Source organism: Hyla sarda, chromosome 8 (genome assembly GCF_029499605.1).
Source record: "Hyla sarda isolate aHylSar1 chromosome 8, aHylSar1.hap1, whole genome shotgun sequence".
Taxonomy (NCBI): Eukaryota; Metazoa; Chordata; class Amphibia; order Anura; family Hylidae; genus Hyla; species Hyla sarda.
In genome coordinates, this window is record NC_079196.1 from 125,103,371 (window position 1) to 125,127,765 (window position 24,395).

Below are 24,395 nucleotides of genomic sequence, written 5' to 3' on the forward strand. Positions count from 1 at the left end.
TACTGGAGACAGGGATGCTTTCTCTAAAAAAGGCGGAGTCTGAACAATGGACGCAAGAAACAGTAGAGTCTGAAGACCATGAGAAGAAGCCATATGAAAGGTCCTCTGAAGCTGAGACTGAGGTGAAACCATATGGGAAGTCCTCTGAAGCTGCAGAGATATTGACATTGCATGGTGAAAATTCTGAGGCAGAGAAGTTCTCTGAAGTAGAAGTTAAACCAGAGATAACTGCAGAAGCTGCAAGTAAAGTCAGTGACACATCTGAAGGTGCAGGTGAAAAACTGGCTAAAGGAGCCAAGAGTTCTCAGCCTAAAAATGAGCCTGTGAAGGTCGGTGTCCCTAAAGAAAGGGCTAATAAGAAAGCAGAGTCCTTAAAAAGAGGTCACTGTGATAGAAGACTGGGTCATGGTAGAATCCCTGAGAGGCGCTGGATTAGTTCCAGAAAACATCGGAAGAAAGTCCACAGAAGTAGAATTTGGAGAAGAGTCTGTCTCAAGGAGAAGATGGACAAGTGCATTAAAGGGAAGCCTCCTGAAATTGTGGAGGATGACTTAGAAGACCTGCAAATGGGTGATACAGGCTCGGTTGGCCACCAGCAAAGTTCGGGCAATGGTCATACCAGTGACAGAAGACAAAGGCCTGGAGCATCTGCCTTGTCCGCACCTAGTGTCCAGAGAACTGCACAGACCAAGATGAAGAACCTGGTGTTGGAAAGGTGTAACATGAATGGAGCTTTTTACAAGGAATTTGTCAAAGGTGACCAAAAGTCTTGTGCTCGGTGGCTGATGAAAGTGCGAATGAAAGAAGGGTGCACCATTGAAGTGGTGCAGATAAAATCTACTGATGAAGGAAGCCAAGTGCCTCAAAACCTGTTGGACGTAGTTGTTCAAGGAAAAGGAAAGGCAGTTGGATTCTGCCTTTTGAATACAAGTGCTCCTTCCTGGTGGTCTGAGCAGAGGGGGGGGGGGGTATGTGGCAGTGTGGCAAGGAAAGGGTGTATTCCCCTTGCTATCTCTGCAGAATGCTCCACCTGTGGCCTGATTAATGAGGTATCAGGAAGGGAAAGTGTGTTTAAAAGGAAAAAGAAACAGAATAGTTGGGGCTCTCCCTGGGTAACAGCATGTCGCTGTAGGGGGAGACACACGGACCCTGTTGAGGAAACACACACACAGCGAACTGTGAACGGTCCAAGAAGTGAAGAAGTGGTGTGAACTGTGAGTAACAGGTTGCAGGTATAATACAAAAGAACGAGACTAATGGCTGGAGGGCAAAATATACAATAATCACTGATAGATTGCCGAAGGCAATCCAATAAAGGCCCTGAGGGTCCCAACCAAAAATTTACTATGTACAGGACTTTAATTTGCGGGTCCAAAATTATAATAGTGAAAAGAGAAGGAAAAAATCACACATTTAAAAACACTATGTGCTCCTAACTAATGGCTGAATTAAGGCTTATTGGGCTCGACTAGCTCCATCATTTTCTTTAATTCGTAGGAGATACATTGTATTTTTGTATCCCAGAACTACTGGTTGTTAGGGTACATAGCAGTTAAAACCATAACACTGCCCCCCTCAACGTTTCGCCACCAAGTGGCTTTGTCAAGAGGCAAATGGGCAATGGCGATCAGAAAACGCCGACCGGACCTTTTAACACCTTCTGTTGTGATGTCACCAATGTTATTACCAATCAAAATTGACTCCCATCAGCCATTGCGACAAACCCTCCAATCGGTCTGTATCAAGTAATGAGTGACAAGTATGATAGCCAACCATATAGCTCAAGAAACTCACCACTAAATGTCTGCCACGTCTCTCTTCCTGATAGGAGTTCGTCCGGACTTCCAGCACCGACGTCATGTGTAAACAATGCGCAGAACAAGCTGCGCGCGGACTACGTATCTGTGAGTTCCTGAGATGCCGGCCGCGCATGTGCCGGAGTCTAGGCTGCGCGTTCTCAGCTGCGCGAGAACTTAGCAGTCATTTCGCTTACTCATTGTATATGCTGATAGTGCCTGCGCACTAGAGGGTGCGCGAACACTTAACCATCACCCAGGAAGAACAATGGATACACAGACACTTGGGTTCAGAGCTAACAGTAAAGAGGGAAAAAAGAGTGAATATATAGAGAAAGTAAATTAAATTAAATAAGTTACTATTTAGTGTTGCCTGTTATTTAAATTTATTACAGGATACCACCCAGGTAAGTATACAGTGAGGATATTAGCTGTATGTACAAATCAATTATTTGATTCAGGGGGTAAGTATTAGGCATATTAATGGATAAAAATCAAAAAAGAGAATCAACAGTAAAAAACAGCACTATCTATCTAAGGCATTATTCTTGGTTGGTGGTCAAATCCCCCAAAAAGGGGGAAGAGAGACCATTAATAAAGGAACAATTAGAAATTTGTTAATATATGTGAATTCCATAAGGTGATAACTAAACCCCTTCCCTGAACACAGGGGAGGGGAGAGGAGGAAAAGAAGAAAAAGGTGAGAAAGGGGAATCTCTATAAGGAATAGGGTTTGAATAGGGTTTGACTGGGGAAATGGTCATATTAATAAACGTCATAGTATTAATGAAGGTAATGGTTCCGGTCGACTTAAGTGGTGATAGCCTTCAAATAATAACTCACAATTAATTAGTTATTGGTAGAACGTAATAAAACTTGTACAAAAAGGTCACAAAAAGGCAGAAAAAGTAAAACCTTCATTTAGTCCTTTTGGACTCAAACTTTGTAATTTGTAGATCCACTTCGCCTCAATACGCAAAAGGATCTTATCTAGATCACCCCTTCTGGGACCTAACTTGCACTTGATAAAGCCCCAAAATTGTAATTGGGACACGTCACCATTGTGGACTTCCCAGAGGTGTCTAGATAAAGGTGTATCTCCTTTATTTTTGATCATACTGAGATGTTTTGATATTCTCCTCCGAAACTGCTGAACTGTTTTACCAACATAAAATTTAGGACATCCGCATTCCACTATATATACAATGCCCATGGTTTAGCAATTGATAAAATCTCTAATCTCGTATTGGTGATTGTCAACTGGGTTGACGAAGGTTTTCTTTTTGGGTAAAAATTTGCAGAAAGTACATTTCCCGCAAGGGAAAGACCCCACAATCGTAGAGGTCAACCAATTACTTGGAGCCCCCTCCGAATAATGGCTCCTTACTAGTTGCTCACGTAAGTTTTTGCCCCTTCTATAAGTAATAGAAGGATGCTGGGGGATCACTTCCCTGATTTCTGGATCCGCTAATAGGATTGGCCAGTACTTCTGCAATATGTTCTTAACTTGTTTGTTATTAGAATCATAGTTTCCTATGCATCTGATAACACAAGAAGTGTCATCAGGATGCCGGGTTTGTAAAAGATCATTTCTGTCTTCTCGTGTTATCAGATGCCTTAGATTTTGATTTTTATCCATTAATATGCCTAATACTTACCCCCTGAATCAAATAATTGATTTGTACATACAGCTAATATCCTCACTGTATACTTACCTGGGTGGTATCCTGTAATAAATTTAAATAACGGGCAACACTAAATAGTAACTTATTTAATTTAATTTACTTTCTCTATATATTCACTCTTTTTTCCCTCTTTACTGTTAGCTCTGAACCCAAGTGTCTGTGTATCCATTGTTCTTCCTGGGTGATGGTTAAGTGTTCGCGCACCCTCTAGTGCGCAGGCACTATCAGCATATACAATGAGTAAGCGAAATGACTGCTAAGTTCTCGCGCAGCTGAGAACGTGCAGCCTAGACTCCGGCACATGCGCGGCCGGCATCTCAGGAACTCACAGATACGAAGTCCGCGCGCAGCTTGTTCTGCACATTGTTTACACATGACGTCGGTGCCTGAAGTCCGGACGAACTCCTATCAGGAAGAGAGACGTGGCAGACATTTAGTGGTGAGTTTCTTGAGCTATATGGTTGGCTATCATACTTGTCACTCATTAATTGATACAGACCGATTGGAGGGTTTGTCGCAATGGCTGATGGGAGTCAATTTTGATTGGTAATAACATTGGTGACATCACAACAGAAGGTGTTAAAAGGTCAGTTCGGCATTTTCTGATCGCCATTGCCCATTTGCCTCTTGACAAAGCCACTTGGTGGCGAAACGTTGAGGGGGGCAGTGTTATGGTTTTAACTGCTATGTACCCTAACAACCAGTAGTTCTGGGATACAAAAATACAATGTATCTCCTACGAATTAAAGAAAATGATGGAGCTAGTCGAGCCCAATAAGCCTTAATTCAGCCACTAGTTAGGAGCACATAGTGTTTTTAAATGTGTGATTTTTTCCTTCTCTTTTCACTATTATAATTTTGGACCCGCAAATTAAAGTCCTGTACATAGTAAATTTTTGGTTGGGACCCTCAGGGCCTTTATTGGATTGCCTTCGGCAATCTATCAGTGATTATTGTAACAGGTTGCAGGGGCACATGTTTTATGCTGGCTGAGGGTAGCTCACCAGATAGTAGTCAGGGCATGCTGATATGTGTAGTCAGTGACCAGACGGTCTAGGACTTTGGTTTGTTCCTGAGTTATGTTTTGTTTTACCTGCAACCTGTCTAAATAAAGTTGGCAAGGTGCCAGGCTTGCATGAATAACCGTTGTCTGCGGGTTTATTGAGTGGAAAAGTGTCCCGTGGCAGTGTCCAGGATGATCCTGGAGCTAATCCCCAAGGAGGAATCCCTACAATATATATACATCATCCCCCTCCCCCCGTCATGATCCCGCCCTCCTCTGTCATCATCCCGACTCCCACACCCCTCATCCCTACTGTCATCATCCAGACCCCCCTCATCCCCATCATACAGATCCCCCTTGTCCCCCCTATCATTATCCAGACCCCCCTCATACCCCCTGTCATCATCCAGACCCTCCTCTTTTGTTCTCTACTCACCTCCCCAGTTGCAGCTCTGTCGGTCCTTCCCCCGACTTCCAGTGGGGAGCGCGAGCTGGTTCGGGCCATCCATTTTGACCGAGAGGCCCTCTTCTCTGCTGCAGGCTTGCCCCAGACTAGTGACGCTGCATTGATGCCGCCGCAAAAGGACACCCCTGACGTCACGGACATCTGCTGTGCACGGACGTCCCTGCACGGCGGCGTCAATGCAGCGTCACTAGTCCAGGGCTGGCCCGGAGCAGAGAAGAGGGCCTCTTGGTCAAGATGGATGGCCCAGACTGGCTCACCCTCCCCACTGGAAGTCGGACGGTCCCTGCAGCATAGACAATGGGCGGCCCGGCCCATCCCCTCACCACCCCCACCTATATGCCTGCGATTTTTTTTCCCCATCACTCGAGTATAAGCCGAGGGGGGATGTTTTTGGCACGAAAAATGTTGCTGAAAAACTTATTCTCGAGCATATATGGTAATTTTTTTCACCCAATTCTGCTCAGAAACTTCACCTTGTGCATGGGCCCTTGATGTCTCTTTGTGTTTTTTTTTTGTTTTTTATTTTTTTTCCATTTCCACAAGATTTATATTGTTTAACAAAATATCATATATAACAAAAAAAAAATGTGTGTGACATTGGTATGCCTGTTCTAACTCAGATTTTTTGCATGACTCTTTGCATGAATATTTATAACTATAGAAAACAATTCTAATGCAAGGCTTTTTGTTTTAGGCCAGCAGTGTGACGCCTAGATCTCCTTCCACTGATATTTTTGATATGGTTCCTTTCACCTTACTCTCCCCTGAATCAACCACACCTACAAAAAATGGAACACAGCTTCCATCTGTTCCCAGCAGGTCGACTGAAATAAGTAAGTAATTTTGACCTGTTATTTGTTTCTACAGAGACATTGACGGAATTCCATTGGTACAGTGTTGGTTTTGATATGTCAGTCTGGGTTCACATCACGTTTTCAGCCATACAGGACCGCATACAGCTGGGCAGAGCTAAAACCGAGTGCTCCCGTATCCCTGTCATATGCCGCCCGTATGTAATTCATTTCAATGAGCCGACCGAAGTGAAACGCTGACTCCAGTTGCCTCATTTTTGCCCAATGCGGTTTTCCCACCGATCCTAAAACCGTGCCCTATGCATAGCACTGAACAGTATTAGCAATTGAATAATTGCTATAAATAGTCCCCTATTGGGACTATTAATGTGTAAAAATAAAAGTCGAAAAAGTCAAAAAATAAAAGTAAAAAAATTTGAAAAATCCCCTCCCCCAATTAAAATTTTAATTGTCAGTTTTACCCCCCAAAAAGTGTAATTTTTTAAAAATAAACATATTTGGTATCATCGCGTGCGTAAATATCCAAACTATTAAAATATAATGTTAATTATCCCATACGGTGAACGGCGTGAACATTAAAAAAATTTAATTTTTTATAACTTTTTGTTCAAAATTTTTTTATAAAAAATGTATTTCAAGTTTTATATATGCAAATTTGGTATTCAAAAAATAACAGATCAGGGCAAAAAAATGAGCCCTCATACAACCTCTTATACGGAAAATGAAAAAGTTATAGGTCAGCAAAATAGAGGAATTTTAAACGCAGTAATTTGGTTACAAAGTTTGTGATTTTTTTTAAGCTAAATTATAATAGAAAAGCATATAACATGGGCATCATTTTAATCATATTGATCCACAGAATAAAGAAAACATGTCTATTTTACCGTAAAGTATACAGCATGAAAACGAAACCTTCCAAAATTTGCAAAATTGCGGTTTTCTTATCAATTTCCCCACACAAATAGTATTTTTTTGGTTGTGCCATACATTTTATGGTAAAATGAGTGATGCCATTACAAAATACAACTGGTCGCACAAAAAACAATCCCTCATGCTAGTCTGTGGATGAAATTATAAAGAGTTATGATTTTTAGAAGGCAAGGAGGAAAAAACGAAAACGTGAAAATAAAATGAAGGCCCAATGGAATCCCTTGAATTGTCTGAGCTATTAAATTATAAAATTTTTATTCCCATATAGTCATCTGTTTAAATGGTGTAAAAAAATACCAAAACTCCACTACTGCTGATTTGTGGTCAAATCACATTCCAAAAAATATGTAATAAGATGAGCCATACCAGAGCTCCATATGTGGAAAAATAAAAACCTTAAAGAGGTCAGAACATGGTGATACACAATTTTGAAGCTTTTTTTTTTATATAGTAAAACAAAAAAATAATTATTCAAGTTTAGTATTGTTTAAAATTGGAATCATACTGACTGGTAGAATAAATTTAACATGCCAGTTTTACCGTAGGGAGAGTTCAGAAAAGAATATTGCCCAACAAATGTGTGTAATTGCATTGTTTAAAAAAAAAAAAAAAAAAAAACTAAAAATATGTATTTTGCCTTTATTGCTGTATGATAGATTAAAGCACAAAATAGAGGGCACCAGTAAAAAGTACAACTTGTTCTGCAAAAAATACACTATCTTAAGACTCTGTAAGCAAATTAATAATAATATTAAGGGTCTTAGAAAGTGAAGGGGAAGAAAACAAATGGCAAAATACAAATTTGTGGGGAGTGTTGGGAAGGGGTTGAAGAAGTCCTGTTACTATGCCTGTCATCTGTTTAAGTAAATACCTGCATTCCCATAAAAGCTTTTTCTCATAACTCTTTGTGGTACAATTCCTCTGTTATTTATGAATAAAATAACTGCTTTATTATTTACCTTATTATTAAGATGTTATTTAGGCTGGATACTCACCAAGCAGCTACAGCCTGACCTTACCAGGGTTGACAAGGACTATTGTTACTGGCCCTCCCCAGCTTAAATAACGCCAGCCTCTTACCACCTACACCCATGAATGCAATTTTTGACGCTGTAGGCCTGTTGGAACTGGCTCTTACTAGTACCTCTGTGGCAGTGGGTACCAGGGTAATATTTGGGGGTTGGCACTAGCTGTTTTGGGGGCTAACGCTAAGCCCTGGCTTAGTAATGGATTCTGTTCATAAGACGTCTTCCACTACAAAGCTTGAAAATAAAATTTCACCGTAGGCCTCTGCATACACGGATCTAAAATGAGAAGAAGAGAAAAACAGGAAAAATGGGTTAGTACATTTTAAGCATAATGCAATGACTTCCCAGACAGGGAGCCTCCAATTGTTGCAAAACTACAACTCCCAGCCTGTTTGGACAGGGCCTGTTCACATTATACAAAACATACAGTGTGAACAGAGCCTCAGACTTACCACCCTGGCTCCCGGCTGTAGTCAGGCAGAGCTACACTGACTCAACTGGATCAGGAGCCAGGATGAGGTAAGATGACAGCTTCTGTATCCAGTATATACAGCCATCTGTAGATAAAGGTGCAAATCCCTGGTTGTTTGTAGATGCCTGTTGGTATTAAAATGCACACCGAGGTATCGGAAGACACAATGATTTTTCTGAGTGTTCCAACAAAAATTACCCCTTTTTTGGGAGCAGCAACAGGTTTTGATTCTGGCAACTGAAGAAAACCATATAGATTTTTTCCAAGCGTTCCAAAAATTATTCTTTTTTGGAATAGCAACAGGGTTAGATTTTGGCAAGTGAAAAAGGCACAATACATTTTTTCCAAGCATGTCAAAAATTATACCTTTTTGGGAAGAAGAAATAGCATATATATATATATATATATATATATATATATATATATATGTCTATATATATATATATATATATATATATATATGTATATATATATATGTGTATATATATATATATATATATATATATATAAGCCCCCCAAAACATCCTTCTTTTTTGCACATCATTGTTTGTGTATGTATAGGCCTGTCTGGTGGTAGCAGTAGCGGCAAGGGTTGTGGACTGGTGGTTGTAGTAGTAACCAGAGGACAGGACAGCAAGAAGTGGTGAACTGGTGGTAGTTGTAGTAGCCAGTGGACAGGACAACAGGCAGTGGTGGATTGGTTGCAGTAGGCAGCAGACAGCAGGGACGGTGGTCATGTTAAGGATGGGTTAATGTGAGGCCTTCAACTGTGAGTGACTACGGCTGTGCTATTTTGCCGAGTGTCGACATAAGCAAATTCACACCTGACAATGTTGGTATAAATTCCCTCGGTACTGACTCCAGGGAGTTCTGTTTATTATCCGTGAATCCCATTAGTTTTTACAGTCTGACAAAAAGGGGAGGGTAAAACTATGCATCAAATCATCGTGTTATATGCTGATTGGTCATTTGAGCATGGGGTAGCATAAGTCACTTATGTTGCAAGGTCTCTATCTTGAGATTTTTCCATCCTTCCACAAAGCCCAATGTTTAGACTTCTTGTATCCACAGACTCAATCTCAAGGTTCTAGTCCTAATTATGGGCAAAAGAGCAAGTTGAAATGTTTTGAATTTTAAGGAAAGCAAAGTTCTTCTGCAATATTTGGCAATGGCATATAGTAATTAACCTATTCAGGATGCAGGGCATTTGCATACGCCCTGTATCCTGAGTCCTTAAGGACGTAGGGCGTATGGGTACGCCCGTGGGAATTCCGGTCCCGGCCGCTAGCCGGTCGGGGACCGGACCGGGATGACTGCTTATATCTATCAGCAGGCATCCCGTGTATATGCCCAGGGGGGTCCTGAGACCCCCCCATGTCGGCGATCGCCGGAAATCGCAGGTCAATTGAGACCGGCAATTTTCGGCGGATCCGGGTCATACGGGTGTCCAGTGACCCGGTGACCTGGAAAATCAGGGGGATCGGGGATCCGGAAGGGATAGGAGTTATTGGTCATCAAGAAGTGAAGACCAATAGCAGATCGGGGGCGGGGGGGGGGGTTAAAGTTTGGTTCTGCCTACCAACGGTAATCCGGGCAGAACAGAACTGTAGTGTGACCGGCAGAAGCAGCGGTGGAGGTCCCTTACCTGTGATCGGCGGCGGGCAACGATGACGTGCGGCTCCCTCATGGGGCTCCCTGGTGAAGACTACGGAAGACGGTGAGTAGTTGCCTAGCAACATCTGGGGTGGGGGGGGGCTAAAGTTTGGAGACCACTATACAGTGGTCTCTAAACTGTAGCCCTCCAGATGTTGCAAAACTACAACTCCCAGCATGCCCAGACAGCCGTTTGGGCATGCTGGGACTTGCAGTTTTGCAAGATCTAGAGGGCTACAGTTTGGAGATCACTGTGCAGTGGTCTCTAAACTGTGGCACTCCAGATCTTGCAAAATTACAACTCCCAGCATGCAAACAGCTGTCTCAGCATGCTGGGAGTTGTAGTTGCGTACCTCCAGCTGTTGCATAACTACATCAGTACATGCTGGGAGTTGTAGTTTTGAAACAGCTGGATTCACACTGGCTGGAACATACTGAGTCAGGTAACAGAACCTAACTGAAGGTTTTCCAACCAGTGTACCTCCAGCTGTTGCAAAAGTATAACTCCCAGCATGCACGGTCTGCCTGTGCATGTTGGGAGTTGTAGTTTTGCAATAGCTGGAGGTTTGCCCCCTCACCGTGTGAATCTACAGCGTACATTCACACGGGCAGGTTTACAGTAAGTTTCCTGCTTCAAGTTTGAGCTGCAGCTAATTTTCTGCCACGGTGTAAACTCCTAGCGGGAAACTCACCGTAAACCTCCGCCTGTTTGAACGTATCCTAAAAACACTACTCTACACTACACTAACACATAATAAAGGGTAAAACACTACATATACACCCCTTACACTGTCCCCCAAATAAAAATAAAAACCATATCGTATGACAGTGTTTCCAAAACGGAGCCTCCAGCTGTTGCAAAACAACAACTCCTAGCATTTCAGGACAGCCACTGTCTGTCCAGGCATGCTGCGAGTTTAGCAACAGCTGGAGGCACCCTGTTTGGGAATCACTGGCGTAGAATACTCCTATGTCCACCCCTATGCAATCCCTATTTTAGTCCTCAAAAGCGCATGATGCTCTCTCACTTCAGAGCCCTGTCGTATTTCAAGGAAACAGTTTAGGGCCACGTATGGGGTATTTCCATACTTGGGAGAAATTGAATAAAAAATGTTGGGGTCTTTTTCTCCCTTTACTGCTTATGAAAAGGAAAAGTTGGGGTCTACATCAGCCGGTTAGCGTAAAAAGAAAAAAAATTTTACACTAACATGCTGGTGTTGCCCCATACTTTTCATTTTGACAAGAGGTAAAAGGAAAAAAAGACCCCCAAAATGTGTAATGCGATTTCACCTGAGTATGGAAATACCCCATATGTGGACGTAATATGCTCTGCGGACGCACAACAAGGCTCAGGAGTGAGAGCGCACTATGTACATTTGAGGCCTAAATTGGTGATTTGCGGTTCTGACATAAACGCAAAAAAAAAAATACCCACATGTGACCCCAGTTTGGAAACTACACCTCTCACGGTACGTAACAAGGGGTATAGTGAGCCTGAACACCCCACAGGTGTTTGACGAATTTTCGTTAAAGTTGGATGGGAAAATGAAAAAAATTATGTTTTTTTACTAAAATGCTGGTGTTACCCTAAATTTTTCATTTTCACAAGGGAAAATAGGAAAAAGCACTGCAAAATTTGTAACCCCATTTCTTCTGAGTAAGAACATACCCCATATGTGGATGTAAAGTGCTCCGCAGGCGAACTACAATGCTCAGAAGAGAAGGACTGCCATTGTGCTTTTGAAGAGAAAATTTGTCCAGAAGGCTATGTGTGTTTACAAAGCCCCAATAGTGCCAGAACAATGGATCCCCCCCACATGTGACCCCATTTCGGAAACTGCACCATTCATGGAATGTATTAAAGGGTGTTGTGAGCATTTACGCCCCACAAGTGTTTGACAGATTTTTGGAATAGTGGTCTGTGAAAATGAAAAATGTAATTTTTCATTTGCACAGCCCACTGTTCCAAAGATCTGTCAAACGCCAGTGGGGTGTAAATATTCACTGCATCCCTTATTAAATTCTGTAAGGGGTGTAGTTTCCAAAATGGGGTCACATGTGGGGTGGGGGAGTCCACTGTTCTAGCACCACGGTGGGCTTTGTAAATGCACAAGGCCCCCGACTTCTATTCCAACCAAATTCTTTCTCCAAAAGCTCAATGGCGCTTCTTCTCTTCTGAGCATTGTAGTGCACCAGCAGAGCACTTGATGTCCACACATGGGGAATTTCCATACTCAGAAGTAATGGGGTTACAAATTTTGAGGGGCATTTTCTCCTATTACTCCTTGTAGAAATGTAAAATTTGGGGAAAAAATGCATTTTAGTGAAAAAAAAATTAATTTACACATCCAACTTTAGTGAAAAGTCGTCAAACACCTGTGGGGTGTTAAGGCTCACTGGACCCCTTGTTATGTTCACTGAGGGGTGTAGGTTCCAAAATAGTATGCCATGTGCGGGTTTTCTTGCTGTTCTGGCACCATAGGGGCTTCCTAAATGTGACATGCCCCCCAAAAACCATTTCAGAAAAACTGACTCTCCAAAATCCCATTTTCACTCCTTCCCTTCTGAGCCCTCTAGTGCACCCACAGAACACTTCAGATACACATATGAGATATTTCCTTACTCGAGGGAAATTGGGTTACAAATTTTAGGAAGATTTTTCTCCTTTTACCCTTTGTAATAATTCAAAAACTGAGTCTACAAGAACATACAAGTGTAAAAAATGAAGCTTTTGAATTTTCTCCTTCACTTTGCTGCTATTCCTGCGAAACACCTAAAGGGTTAATACACTTACTGAATATCATTTTGAATACTTTGAGGGGTGCAGTTTTTATAATGGGGTCATTTGTGGGGTATTTCTAATATGAAGAACCCTCAAATCCAGTTCAAAACTGAACTGGTCCCTGAAAAATTCAGATTTTGAAGATTTTGTGAAAAATTTGAAAATTGCTGCTGAAATTTGAAGCCCTCTGATGTCTTCCAAAAGTAAAAACATGTCAACTTTATGATGCAATCATAAAGTAGACATATTGTTTATGGGAATGTTTATATAACTTATTTGGGATGTCCATTTTCCTTATAAGCAGAGAGTTTCAAAGTTAAAAAAATTTCATAAAATTTCATAAATAAGTATCGACAAAATTTTACTACTAACATAAAGTAGACTATGTCACGAAAAAACATTCTCGGAATCAGAATGAAAAGTAAAGGCATCCAGAGTTATTAATGCTTAACCCCTTAAGGACCGGGGTTTTTTCCGTTTTTGCATTTTCGTTTTTTGCTCCTTGCCTTTAAAAAAATCACAACTCTTTAAATTTTGCACCTAAAAATCCATATGATGGCTTATTTTTTGCGCCACCAATTCTAATTTGTAATGATGTCAGTCATTTTGCCCAAAAATCTACGTTGAAATGGGAAAAAAAATCGACAAAATTGTGCGACAAAATTGAAAAAAAAAACCGAAGTTTTGTAACTTTTGGGGGCTTCCTTTTCTACGTAGTACATTTTTCGGTAAAAATTACACCTTATCTTTATTCTGTAGGTCCATACGATTAAAATGATACCCTACTTATATAGGTTTGATTTTGTCGGACTTCTGGAAAAAATCATAACTACATGCAGGAAAATTAATACGTTTAAAATTGTCATCTTCTGACCCCTATAACTTTTTTATTTTTCCGTGTATGGGGCAGTATGAGGGCTCATTTTTTGCGCCGTGATCTGAAGTTTTTAAAGGTACCATTTTTGCATTGATAGGACTTATTGATCGCTTTTTATTCATTTTTAAATGATATAAAAAGTGACCAAAAATGCACTATTTTGGACTTTGGAATTTTTTTGCGCACACGCCATTGACCGAGCGGTTTAATTAATGATATATTTTTATAATTCGGACATTTCCGCACGCGGTGATACCACATATGTTTATTTTTATTTTTATTTACACTGTGTTTTTTTTATTGGAAAAGGGGGGAGATTCAAACTTTTAATAACGTCTCATAAGAAACCAGTGATCGACGATTCTGCCTCATGCCTGCTCATGCCTGGATCTCAGGCACTGAGCAGTCATTTGGCGATCGGACAGCGAGGAGGCAGGTAGGGGCCCTCCCGCTGTCCTGTCAGCGGTTCGGGATGCCGCGATTAGCCGCGGCTATCCCGAACAGCCCGACTGAGCTAGCCGGAAACTTTCACTTTCACTTTTAGCTGCGCGGCTCAGCTCTGAGCGCGCTGCTAAAGGGTTAATAGCGCGCGGCGCCGCGATCAGTGCTGCGCGCTATTAGAGGCGGGTCCCGGCTTCACTATGACGCCGGGCCCGCCGTGATATGACGCGGGGTTACTGTGTGTAAAGTGACAGTGGTCAGATTTGCAAAAAAGGGCTGCATCCTTAAGGTGAAAATGAGCTGCGTTCTTAAGGGGTTTAATAAAGGCATATGAGTATAGATATAGCCATCAATATATCAGAATATTATAGATCCAACAATAGTACTGTCTAATCAGTGGCATCTGGCATTAAGGTTTAAATTCTTCAATGCTCCATGCCTGATTTATTCTAACAAATGTGAGTTTTCTCAAATTGCCGACAGTCAATCTTGTAAGGGGGGATGATGAGTCCTGACACGCTGAACATTCTCTCTGATGCTACAGTATCCCTGGTTGTTGGCAGATGTCTGCCGATGTAAGAGTGTGCACAAAGGTATCAGAAGACGCAATGGCAGGATAAAGCAATGTTACACAAAACTAGTACTGTGATTCCTTCATTCTGCTTTTGATAAGCAATAATTCCCAGCATGCACACAAGGGCATGCTGGGAGTTGTTGTTATGCACCAGTAGAAGGCACAACTACAACTCCCAGCATAACCTTTGGTAGTTTGTGCATGCTGGGAGTTGTAGTTATGCAACAGCTGGAGGCACTTTTTGTGCCTCCAGCTGTTGCATAACTACAACCCTCAGCATGTTGTATAACTACAAGTCCCAGGATGGCCTTCGACTGTCACTGCATCCTGAGAGTTGTAGCTTTTTGCAACAGCTGAAGGCACACTGGTTGCAAAACACTGAGTTTGTTACCTAAATCAGTGTTTCACAACCTGTGCCCCTCCAGCTGTTGCAAATTATACAACTCCCAGCATGCACTGATAGACCATACATGCTGGGAGTTGTAGTTTTGCAACAGCTGGAGGCACACTGGTTGTGAAACACTGAGTTAAGTAACAAACTCTCAGTGTTTTGCAACCAGTGTGCCTCCAGCTGTTGCATTACTACAACCCCCAGCATGCACGACAGCCAAAGGGCATGCTGTAAGTTGTAGTTTTGCAACAGCTGGAGGTCTGCCCCCACCCCATGTCAATGTACAGGATACAGGATACAGGTTTACAGTGAGTTTCTCGCTGCAAGTTTGAGATGCAGCAAATCTTCCGCTGCAGCTCAAACTCCCAGCCGAAAATCTGCTGTAAACCTCCGCCAGTGTGAATGTACCCTAAAAACACTACACTACACTACACTACACAACACCTACATAAAATAAAAAGTACACTGATTCAAAAATGGAGCCTCCAGCTGTTGCAAAACAACAACTCCCAGTATTGCCGGACAGCCATTGACTGTCCTGGCAGGCTGGGAGTTTTGCAACAGCTGGAGGCACCCTGTTTGGGAAACACTGCCATAGGGTAAGTTTGGTTTTGGAGGCAAGTGTAATTCTTGCATCCGGGTCCGTCCCCATGCAAATCCCTTATGTAGGCCTCAAATGCGCATGGCGCTCTCTCACTTCGGAGTCCTGTCATATTTCAAGGCAACAATTTAGTGCCACATATGGGGTATTTTCGTGCTCAGGAGAAATTGTCTTTTTCTCCTTTTACCCCTTATGAAAAGGTAAAGTTGGGGTCTACACTTACATGTTATTGTAAAAAAATATAGGTAAAAGGAAAAAAAGACCCCAAAATTTGTATGAAAATACCCCATATGTGGGCATAAAATGCTCTGCGGACGCACAACAAGGCTCAGGAGTGAAAGTGCACTATGTACATTGTATGGGAAAAAGAAAAAAAATATTTTTTCTTTAAAATGGTGGTGTTACCCTAAATTTTTCATTTTCACAAGGGAAAATAGGGAAAAAAGCCTCCCAAAATGTGTATCACCATTTCTTCTGATTAAGAATATACCCCATATGTGGACGTAAAGTGCTCTGCTGGTGCACTACAATGCTCAGAAGAAAAAGAGCGCCATTGGGCTTTTGGAGAGAAAATTTGTCCGGAATCGAAGGCCACGTGTGTTTACAAAGCCCCCATGGTGCCAGAACAATGGACCCCCCCACATTTGACCCTATTTTGGAAACTACACCCCTCACGGAACGTAATAAGGGGTGCAGTGAGCATTTAAACCCCACAGGTGTCTGACAGATTTTTGGAACAGTGGTCCGTGAAAATGAAAAATTTTATTTTTCATTTGCACAGCCTACTGTTCCAAAGATCTGTCAAACACCAGTGGGTGTAAATGCTCACTGCACCCCTTATTAAATTCTGTGAGGGGTGTAGTTTCCAAAATGGGGTCACATGTGGGGAGTGGTCCACTGTTCTGGCACCACGGGGGGCTTTGTAAACGCACATGGCCCCTGACTTCCATTCCAAACATTTTTTTTCCCAAAAGCTCAATGGCGCTCCTTCTCTTCTGAGCATTGTAGTGCGCCAGCAGAGCACTTGACGTCCACACATGGGGTATTTCCATACTCAGAAGAGATGGGGTTACACATTTTGGGGGGGTCTTTTCTGCTATTAACCCTTGCAAAAATGTGAAATTTGGGGGGAAACACACATTTTAGTGAAAACATTATTTTTTTTTATACATATGCAAAAGTCGTGAAACCCCTGTGGGGTATTAAGGCTTGCTTTATTCCTTGTTACGTTCCTCAAGGGGTCTAGTTTCCAAAATGGTATGCCATGTGTTTTTTTTTTTGCTGTTCTGGCACCATAGGGGCTTCCTAAATGCGACATGCCCCCCCGAGCAAAATTTGCTCGCAAAAAGCCAAATATGACTTCTTCTCTTCTGAGCATTGTAGTTCGCCCGTAGTGCACTTCAGGTCAACTTATGGGGTACCGACATACTCAGAAGAGATGGGGTTGCAAATTTTGTGGGGCATTTTCTGCTATTGACCCTTGCAAAAATGTGAAATTTGGGGGGAAACATACATTTTAGTGAAAAAAAAAATTTTTTTTTACATATGCAAAAGTCGTGAAACAACTGTGGGGTATTAAGGCTCACTTAATTCCTTGTTACGTTCCTCAAGGGGTCTAAATTCCAAAATGGTATGGCATGTGTTTTTTTTTTTTTGCTATTCTGGCACCATAGGGGCTTCCTAAATGCAACATGCCCCCCAAAAACCATTTCAGAAAAACGGACTCTCCAAAATCCCCTTGTCGCTCCTTCGCTTCTGAGCCATCTACTGCGCCCGCCGAACACTTTACATAGACATATGAGGTATGTCCTTACTCGAGAGAAATTGGGCTACAAATATAAGTATACATTTTCTCCTTTTACCCCTTGTAAAAATTCAAAAATTGGGTCTACAAGTACATGCGAGTGTAAAAAATGAAGATTGTGAATTTTCTCCTTCACTTTGCTGCTATTCCTGTGAAACACCTAAAGGGTTAAAACGCTGACTGAATATCATTTTGAATACTTTGGTGGGTGCAGTTTTTATAATGGGGTCATTTGTGGGGTATTTCTAATATGAAGATCCTTCAAATCCACTTCAAACCTGAACTGGTCCCTGAAAAATAGTGAGTTTGAAAATGTTGTGAAAAATTGGAAAATTGCTGCTGAACTTTGAAACCCTCTGGTGTCTTCCAAAAGAAAAAACACGTCAATTTTATGATGCAAACATAAAGAAGACATATTGTATATGTGAATCAAATTTTTTTTTATTTGGAATATCCATTTTCCTTACAAGCAGAGAGCTTCAACGTTAGAAAAATGCAAAATTTTCAACATTTTCATCAAGAAAGGATGCAAGTTACCACAAAATGTTACCACTATGTTAAAGTAGAATATGTCACGAAAAAACTATCTCGGAATCAGAATGATAACTAAAAGCATTCCAGAGTTATTAATGTTTAAAGTGACAGTGGTCAGATGTGCAAAAAAACGCTCTGGTCCTAAGGTGTAAAATGGCCTGGTCCTTAAGGGGTTAAGGAGAAAATTGGGCTGAGTCCTTAAGGGGTTTTAAGTGATTTTTCAGGATAAGCTGCCGTCTGTTTCTATTAAAGGAATAGAACTATGGCTGACCATTATTTAACTTGTATATGGTATTTTTCAGCAGATTTCTGTCTGCAGGCTTATTTTCTGTTTACCCAGAGCTGGTGAGCAGAGCTATCTCCTCCCCCTTCCAGACTTGTATTGCTTGTCTTGCAGAAATTGGACAAAGTTGAGAGGATTTTTAGAGATAATTTTAACAGCAGGAGGTGGGGAAGAGAGGGAAAAAGTTTGAGAACAGGAGAAAAAAAGGCATTTTAATCAAATAAGATACATTACAAAGTCTCTGATATCCGCTTGTACTATTGATTTACGCAACATTTGCTTAAAGTGCCTATTTATCCCTTTAAGGACAAAGCCATTTTGGCATTAAGGACGCGACAATTTAATTTTTTTGCATTTTTGTTTTGTCCTCCTTAACTTTTCAGAGTCATAACTTTATTTTTCTCCATAACTTTATTTTTCATATCTTTTATTTTTCTATCCACAGACCCATTTGAGAGCTTATTTTTTGTAAAACCAATTGTTCTTTGTAATGACACCTTTAATTTTACCCAATGATGTATGGTAAAGCCTAAAATATATTATTTTGTGTGGAACTAGAAAAGAAAAAGCACAATTTTACAACATTTGAAGCCTTTAGTTTTTGTACGGTAAAACTGACATGTTTTCCTCATTCTGTGGATCAATACAATTAAAATATTACCCACTTTTTTCTATTACTGAACTATTTGATGTGACCAAAAGGCAGCATTTTTTTTTTTTTTTCATCATTTACGCCATTCATCATATGGGATCATTAACATTACGTTTTAGTAGTTTGGACATTTATGCACGTGGCAATACCAAATATGTTTGTTTCATTTTTCCCCCCCACTTTTCTGGTAAAATGGGAAAAGGGTGATATCAATTTTTATTGGGAGAAGGGTGTATTTGGGAAAAGGGTGATATCAATTTTTATTGGGAGAAGGGCGTATTAACATATTATTAAAAGTTTTTTTTTAACTTTACTTTTTTTTACATCTTCATAGGGGACTATACATAGCAATCCTTAGATTGATATTACTGTTCAGTGCTATGCATAGCACTTATCAGTAATATCAGCAATCTATTGCTCTAGTCTGCTTGAAGGCAAACCAGAGCAGCAGATCACCAGATAGCAGACTATCCTGACTGTTCAAACCCCCAATCAATCACCCGCGGCAACGCTAAGGCCACAGTTGCCATGATCAGCATTGCTCACGGCATCTGAGTTGTTAATGGCAGACATCAGTGCTTTCGTTGATAACTGCAGCTGTACTTCCTGGTGCATTAAGTACCAGCTCATTAGGACAAACATTTACGTCCATTGTCCTTAAGGGGTTAAAGGGGTACTCCGCTCCTAGGCATCTTATTCCTTATCCACAGGATAGGGGATAAGTCTCTGAGCATGGGGTGTCCAGCTGCTAGGATCCCCACAATCTCCTGCACGGTGCCCCAGTAATCTGCATACACAGAGCAATCTCCACTCCATACCGAATTGCTAGCAACCACAGCCCAAAGCTGTGGTTGTCACATCCCCTCCATATATCTCTATGATAGATACGGAGATACATGAATGCTGTATCTCCGTCTCTACCATAGGCTTGTATGGGGGGGGGGGGTGTCGACCACGGCTGCTCCAAAGCCCAGCACTGCCAGCATTCTGAACGTAAATATTTTGAATTCAAGGTGCTTGGCCAGAGATCACAGAGGTCTCAGCGATCGGATCCCCCGTGATCAGTCCCCTTATTGATTTTTAGCAGAAAAGTACCCCTTTAAGTCTTCTAAACAATTAAAAAGGATGTTGCAAAAGAAAAGACCTGTAATTAAAGTGCAGTACATCATAGTTTATTAATGGGCCAATGACTGAAGTTGCCAAAGCAACTAATCACAGCACAGCTGTTACTTTTGCACTGACTTACAGGGATGATTGGAAGAGGATGCTGAATTCACTGAATGACTGGTGTTCAGGGATGTGACTACCTTTTAACTCAGTGTAAAGGTCAATCACCTTATTGAGCACATGTGGGAATCACCGAATGTAAATGTGTTCTGTTCATTAAGAATATGCAAAGTCTACAGTCTCTTCTTTTTTGACTAGGCCACTTCTACCTGGACATGTTAAAGGAATGGCTTGTGTCATATCAGTAGGATGGTGCACCTCCACATCTGCATTTTGATGTTTGCCGATACCTTACTGAAACGTTACCGAAAAATTGGATTTTGTAGTGCCAGAAACTACAATTCACAGATGTTGCACTGATCTCCTCACAAGTGCAACACCCTGTGACTTATTTTTCTGTGGTGCTTCATTAAGGACTTAGGTTGTGTATCTGCCTAGCTCCAGCCACAATATTGAAATGACCAGAGACAACACATTAATGAAACAGTAGAGTCTATATTTAACCTCCTAAGGACGCAGGGTGTACCTGTATGCCCTGCGCCCGGTCCCGGCGGCTAATGACAGCCGGGACCCTGGGCTAATAGCGTGCGGCCCCGATCGTTGTGCCGCGCGCTATTAACCCTTTAGACATGGCGTTCAAAGTTGATTGCCGCATCTAAAATAAAAGTACAAGCTTACCGGCAGCTCAGTCGGGCTGATCGGGACCATCGCGGTGAAATCGCGATGTCCCGATCAGGTAGAACGCGAGCGGAGGTCCCCTCACCCGCCTCCGTCGCACTGTACTTATAAAACAATTTCTAAAATATCTATCTTTTCTATTCTGCATTATCTTACTTATCTTCTGTGGTGTCAAAAGTGCTTTTTAAAAAAGTCTTAAAAATGTTTGTATCAATGTCTATCAATATGATTGCCTACAATACTTCCTTTACCTAATTTACAAAAACATCTTTCTCTGGGTTTGGGATTACATCTATTGCAACATCTGTCAATCCCTTTAACATATAACCCTTGTAACCTCTCTAGTTTCCCAATGCGCTGTTCCCCACTAATATCTATTGCTCTGTTCAGCAGGATGTTGCAATTAAGCGTCACATGTATGCAATTGCAAACCAGTAGAGATGAGCGAATTGAATATGACGGATCTGAATTTGTTCCAAATTTCATAAAAAATCTGATTCGCAACGAATCTGAATATTGCAGCAATTCGTTTTAACCGATCACTTCATAGACTCTATTATCTGAAGCCTGGGGGCTAAAATGCCGGATCCACGTGTGAGGACATGGGGCAAGGAATCCTGGTGGGATGGACGGATGACCCTGAATCACATGGTGGCATGCAGCCTATCAGCAGCCAGCCAGTACTGGTGCACTGGGGAGTAGTACAACTCTAAAGCTAATAGGGGCCAGTTAGGGTGAGCACTAAAAGCCATAGTCACCTGCTTTTAGTGCCCAATACAGGTTGTAAGCGTAGTGGAGCGTATTGTCCTCTCATAAGTTTATCCTGTACGCACATAGGTGGTGTACGATTTTTTTTTCCTGTTAAACTCATTTGGGCCAGTTACTCTGAAAGGCTAGCCACCTGCTTTTATAGCCTAACACAGTTGTAAGCGTAGTGGAGCGTATTGTCCTCCTCCCATAAGTGTAACCTGTACGTACATAGGTGGTGTACGATTTTTTTTTCTGTTAAACTCATTTGGGACAGTTACTCTGAAAGGCCAGCCAAAACAACACACCTGCTTTTATAGCCTAATACAGTTGCAAGTGTAGTGGAGCATATTGTCCTCCTCTCATAAGTGTAACCTGTATGTACATAGGTGGTGTACGATTTTTTTACTGCTAAATTCATTTGGGCCAGTTACTCCAAAAGGCCAGCAAAAACGACACACCTGTTTTTGTAGCCTAATACAGTTGTAAGCGTAGTGGAGCGTATTGTCCTCCTCTCATACGTTTAACCTGTACGTACATAGGTGGTGTGCAATTTTTTTCCCTGTTAAACTAATTTGGGCCAGTTACTCTAAAAGGCCAGCCAAAACTACACATCTGTTTTATAGCCTAATACAGTTGTAAGCATAGTGGAGGGTATTCGTACATAGGTGGTGTACAATTTTTTTCTCCTGTTAAAATCATTTGGGCCAGTCACTCTGAAAGGCCAGCCAAACCTACAAACCTAGTTTTGTAGCCTAATACAGTTGTAAGCATAGTGGAGCGTATTGTCCTCTTATAAGTGTAACATATACAGACTCAGCTGGTGTATAAGTATGTCAGGTATGTGAGAAGTGCCAGGACGTGCACAGAGGAGTGGCGGAGGCCTAACTTCATCAGGAGAAGGCAGAGGTCGCAGCAGACTAGGGGGCGCTTGGCAGCAGGAGTTGCAGCAAGAGGCCTGAGCTCCTGGTATCAGCTAGCAGTCGTGTCTCGACCAGCAACCCATCTGCCGTCATCATTTGATAACTCGGTCATCCACCTCCTCCCAAGTGACATCTGACACCCCCAGTCAGCAGTCGGTGGGTTTCTCAGACACTACTCTCAGTTGGCATAGCCCGGGAGCAGTCCCTGTCCTCCAATTGCCTCTGTCCTATGTGTCTCCCTCCCCCACAGAAGTATCTCATGCTGTGGGTTCAGCTCCACTATTCAGTGAGAATGATCTAATAGAGGACAGTCAGCAGCCTATGCCGAGCCAAGAATTGGAGGAGACATCTGCCGCTTCCTCTGCTAGGCGGGCAAGCAGTGATGAGGAGAGTTGTGTGGGAGGTGGTGTTGCAAGCATTCAGGCTCCTGAAACAGACACTGTTGAGGAACCTGAGGAGGAAATCAGTGATGTGCAGATACAATTTGATGATAATGAAGCCGAACACACTAGGGAGCCGGGTGCAGAAGGGGCTTCATCATCATCAGGAGAAGAGCAGGTTGCCCATGAGGCAGCAACTGAGCCAGCAAGGTGGTTGCATGGTTGGGAGTCAGCATGGTGGCAGTAGTGGGAAGTCTGGAGCCAAACATGCCCAGGTTAGACCACCTACTTAGCGGCAGCCTATCTTCCCGGGAGGTAGTGGAACAGGGGTTCCTGGAGTCAGCGGCAGTAGCAGTCAGTCAGTGTGTACTGTTGGGGGGAAAATCAGCTACTCGGCAGTGTGGCAGTTTTTCATCAAGCATCCGGAGGATGTTAACATGGCTACATGCAAGATGTGTCAGCAGAAGGTGAAGCATGGCCAGGGTCCCAATGTTGGCACCACGGCCCAGCATCACCATAAAGTGGCCTTGGAGAACCATGGCTCCGATGTGGTGGTCCAGCCTGCTGCCTCACCCAGTGGCAGTGGCACGCCGCTCCCTGTTTCAGCCAGCAAGGCTCCACCACCTCAGCCGAAGGGAGCTGTCTGTCATACCCATCTTCTGTCGGTCCAGAGGCTCCTGCTCCTCCTACTTCCAGTCAGTCATCCCGGCAGCAATGCATCAGTGAAGCGATGTCCAAGAAACAGCAGTATTTGCCCACTAATCCAGCAGGGAAGAAGCTGAATGTGCTCCTGTCCAAGTTGCTGGTGCTGCAGTCCCTCCCTTTTCAAGTGGTGGACTCTGCACCTTTCAGAGAACTGATGGCTTGTGCCGAGCCAAGGTGGAGAGTGCCAAGCCGTCATTTCTTTGCGAAAAAGGCAGTACCAGCCCTGCACAATTATGTGGAACAGAAGGTGGGCCAGTCCTTGAGCCTGTCGGTGTGGACCAAAGTGCTCGGCATCGCTGATGTGTGGAGCTGTAACTACGGCCAAGGACAATACATGTCCTTTAAGGCCCACTGGGTGAATGTGGTTCCTGCACAGCCACACCAGCAACTTATTCAATCGGTCTGGCTTCAAGGAGAATGCCAGCTCCACTTGGCGCAGGATACAAAAGGAATGGAGATCAGATAAAATCGAGGTAATTTATTTCCCAAGATGCAATGCATTTCGCTGCGGGAAAGCAGCATCATTCATGCCTGATGAAGCTGCTTTCCCGCAGCAAAATGCGTTGCATCTTGGGAAATAAATTACCTTGATTTTATCTCATCTCCATTCCTTTTGTATCCTGCGCCACATGGAGCCGGCATTCTCCTTGAAGCCAGACCGATTTAATACCTTGCCTAGCCAGAGGGCTGCGGATACACTACCTCTTGATGCACTTACCATTGTTGTGTATGACGTTACACAACCACATCTGGTGAGCTGCTGTCTTATTTCACTTTTATACTGATTATCTCTCTTTTATCACACCAAGAAGCGCTCTCCCTTTTCTCCCCTTTAGACACCAGCAACTTGGCCAGGTCACGCTTCTGCCTCCATACTCTCAGTCCGTTGGTCCTGCGACAGCGTCCGGCTAGGCCTCCTCATCCTCCACCATGTCATCAGCCTCCACTGCA

General features: G+C 42.5%; 1 protein-coding gene across 15 annotated transcripts in view; it reads left to right on the forward strand.

Moving 5' to 3' along the window:
* Positions 1–24,395, forward strand: part of GULP1 (GULP PTB domain containing engulfment adaptor 1) — a 1,103,506-nt gene that overhangs the window by 993,523 nt on the left and 85,588 nt on the right. For all 15 annotated transcript variants that reach the window (XM_056535167.1, XM_056535165.1, XM_056535168.1 and 12 more), the window contains one exon: positions 5,645–5,783. In XM_056535167.1, the coding sequence (XP_056391142.1) occupies positions 5,645–5,783 (139 nt within the window). The remainder of the gene's footprint in view (positions 1–5,644; positions 5,784–24,395) is intronic.